At 57.8% G+C, this 3022-nt stretch overlaps 1 protein-coding gene across 1 annotated transcript in view; it reads left to right on the plus strand.

Annotated features, from left to right (window-relative positions):
- Positions 1-2283, plus strand: part of P2rx4 (purinergic receptor P2X 4) — an 8870-nt gene extending 6587 nt beyond the window's left edge. The window contains exons 7-10 of the mRNA XM_033762677.1: positions 819-1015; positions 1121-1186; positions 1282-1377; positions 1829-2283. Coding sequence (XP_033618568.1) covers positions 819-1015; positions 1121-1186; positions 1282-1377; positions 1829-1855 — 386 coding nt within the window. The 3' untranslated portion in view covers positions 1856-2283. The remainder of the gene's footprint in view (positions 1-818; positions 1016-1120; positions 1187-1281; positions 1378-1828) is intronic.
- Positions 2284-3022: the final 739 nt, after the last annotated feature.

The following is a 3022-nucleotide window of genomic DNA, read 5'->3' on the forward strand; positions in this document are numbered from 1 at the left end:
GGTGGGCGGCCCGCTCGGGAAGGCGTTGAGCCGCGCGTGGCGGGGCGAGCCTGTAATTCCAGCGCTGGGGAGGAGGCCGAGGCCGCAGGGTCAGTATCAGAAAGGCAGACTGACCAAGCGTGACGCCGGGGATCAAACTGGAGGCCTCCGCGCTGAGTTCCCTGAGCTGCCCGAGCTGCCCGAGCTGCCCTCCACCCCAAGGCTTTTTCTTTTGAGACAGGAATTTACTGAGTCTCTAAATCGTCCAGGCTGGTCCTGCCTCAGCCTCCCAGAGTGCTGGGGTCACAGGCGTGCGCTGCCACACCCAGCCGTCTCCCACCTCTGGCGGCTCCCAGAGGCCCTGTCCTGGCCCTGTCACTCCGCTCTCCACCTGTCGGCCCACAGCTCTTCCCTCTCCGCAGGTCTCTGTGTCTTTTCCAGGAGCGGAGTCTGAACCCAGGCCTTCTCCCTGAGTTACTCCTAATAATAGGCCTAGGGGTGGCACCTGAGTCAGCAGCGTTGCTGCGTGGCCCTTGTCTCCTTCTAGCCTTTAAAAGAAAAAAAATCAAAACCTCATCTCGACTAATGATATCTGCCAAGACCTTATTCCAAACAAGGTCACCCTCACAGGTCCAGGATGGACATGAATGGGGGACAGGACTCGCGCGGCGGGGCTGCAATCTGAGTGGCAGAGGTGTCGCAGCAAAACCTGCAGCTCCCTGACCCCAGGCCTTTTCGTTGCCCTTGTCGCGCCCTCGTGGTGACGAGCGGCATTGCAGGGAAGCTGGGCGGGACCTTCCCGCGCGGCGCCGGATTTGGATTTCCTTCCAGGAATTAAGCTTGTGTCGCTCGGTCCCCACCATCACCCGATTCTTGGGGCCCGAGTGGGAGCCCACGCCAGCCCCGGCGTCCCTGTCCGCCTCACCCGCCGCCCTCCCCCAGGTTCGCCAGGTACTACAGGGACCTCGCTGGCCAGGAGCAGCGTACGCTCATCAAGGCCTACGGCATCCGCTTCGACGTCATCGTGTTCGGAAAGGTGGCGGCAGCGACCCCGACCCCGACCCCACTGTCCCTCCTCCCGCCCCGCTCCCCTGCTTTCATATCCCGTCGTCCCCGCGGCTCAGAACTGTTTCTCCCTCAGGCCGGGAAGTTCGACGTCATCCCCACCATGATCAACGTGGGCTCCGGCCTGGCGCTGCTGGGCGTGGTGAGTGGCCGGTCCCAGGCTTCCAGGGAGGGGCCGGGCGGTCTGGGGGAGCCCAGAGCACCCCGTTCCTTCTGTCTCACCCTTGCTGACTGCAGGCGACAGTGCTGTGCGATGTCATCGTCCTCTACTGCATGAAGAAGAGGTACTACTACCGGGAGAAGAAGTACAAGTTCGTGGAGGATTACGAGCAGGTAGGTGCTGCCTTGCTCCTAGCAGACCTGAAGTCCCCCCCACCCCCGTTCCCCTGCTGCCTGTTCACCTGTCACCCCAGGCAGTCACACGCCACCCTCAGCATCCGCACCATCTCTAGACCCCTGGTTCTTTCACGTGAACTCTATAAAACCTAGCTTTGAGTTAGCTGCACTGGTGCACACTGTATTCCCAGCTACTCAGGAGGCTGAGGCAGGAGGATCCCAAATTCTAGGCCAGCCCGGGCAACTTCACGTGACCTTTTCTCAAACTAGAATTTAAAAGGTCTCTCACAGTACTTAAATTCAGCTTCCATAACGCGAGGGCTGGGCACCATCACATGGGACACCCTGCTCTGGATGGTGAGGGGACCACCCCCAGGTGCTCAGGAAAAGCACCCAGACCCACCTGCACCTCACAGTCCTGTACACACTCACCTGCTTGTCCTTGCAGGGCCTTGCTGGGGACACGGACCAGTGACCCTGCCCCCTGGGCCACACCAGGCTCCCACGGCCCTTGTGGACACACAGAAGAAGGGGGAAATGGCTGCTGTGTTGCCCAAGAATGTTCTGGATTTGGGCTCCGTCTCCACAAGGACTTGGGGCCAGCAGCGCTGTGTTCTCTGTGGAGGGAGGGTCCCTCTGCCCCACGCAGTGGTTGCGTTGTTTGCTAGGCCACCTCTCCATGGGGTCCCAATGAGTGGCCAGCCCGAGGCAGCGACACCGCTGTGGCTCCCAGGGCTGCCTCAGTGTCCCCTCAGGACAGGTCCAAGCCTCAGGCACAGCAGCCCTGTTCCAGCACCTTGTGAGGAAAAGAGAACCCAGGTGTGCTGGCGCACACTTGTCATCCCAGCACTCAGGAGGCTGAGGCAGGACGGTTGCTGTAAGTCTGAGGTCAACCTGGGCTACACAGTGAGTTCAAGGCCAGCCTGGATGAAATAGGAGACCCTGTCTCAGCCAAAGAAAAGGAAAGGAAGGGTTCCCTGGTGTGGTCACCGGACTTATAGCAGGCCCGAGCTGCTGTTCCTTCTTCCCCACAGCCAGGGACACTGTCCTTCCCATCCCATTTCTCTTCTGAGAGCAGCTGTGTTGAGAAGGCTGAGGACCAAACATTACAAGAAGTGGTTTTTCTTAACCCTCATTTGCACTCTCACATGAGCTACAACTCACCTTCCCTCTCTTCTACTTTATAAGTTATCAGTGACACGCATGGTGGCGCACACCTGTTATCTCAGCACTCAGGAGGCTGAGGCAGGAGGATCACTGTGAGTTCAAGGCCAGCCTGAACTACATAGCAAGAATAAAACAAGCCACACAAAGTGTCCCAGGCCTCGCTTCCCCGGATGTGTCCACCTGGACTGCCATCCTTCTATGACCCTGAACCACCCTTTTCTCTGGGGCACCTCTCTGTTCATATTTCAGGTTGAAAACTTGGACAGTAAAATGATCTGTCATTCAGCTCACTGTGCCAGAAGAGGTCTTGAAACCATCTGTCTCGATCTTTAGCTTTTTTTTTTTTTTCATTTTCATCCCTTAAAAGCCTAAAAATTTTGACCTTCATTAGGTTGTCCCTTTGAAGCACATAATTTTTTTCTGTAGTGGGTCTTACCTGAGCTGATGTCTTAGGTGCAGCGAGTGCTACACAGGT

This window comes from Fukomys damarensis, unplaced genomic scaffold (assembly GCF_012274545.1).
Source record: "Fukomys damarensis isolate Sample0158 unplaced genomic scaffold, DMR_v1.0_HiC HiC_scaffold_12, whole genome shotgun sequence".
Classification (NCBI taxonomy): domain Eukaryota; kingdom Metazoa; phylum Chordata; class Mammalia; order Rodentia; family Bathyergidae; genus Fukomys; species Fukomys damarensis.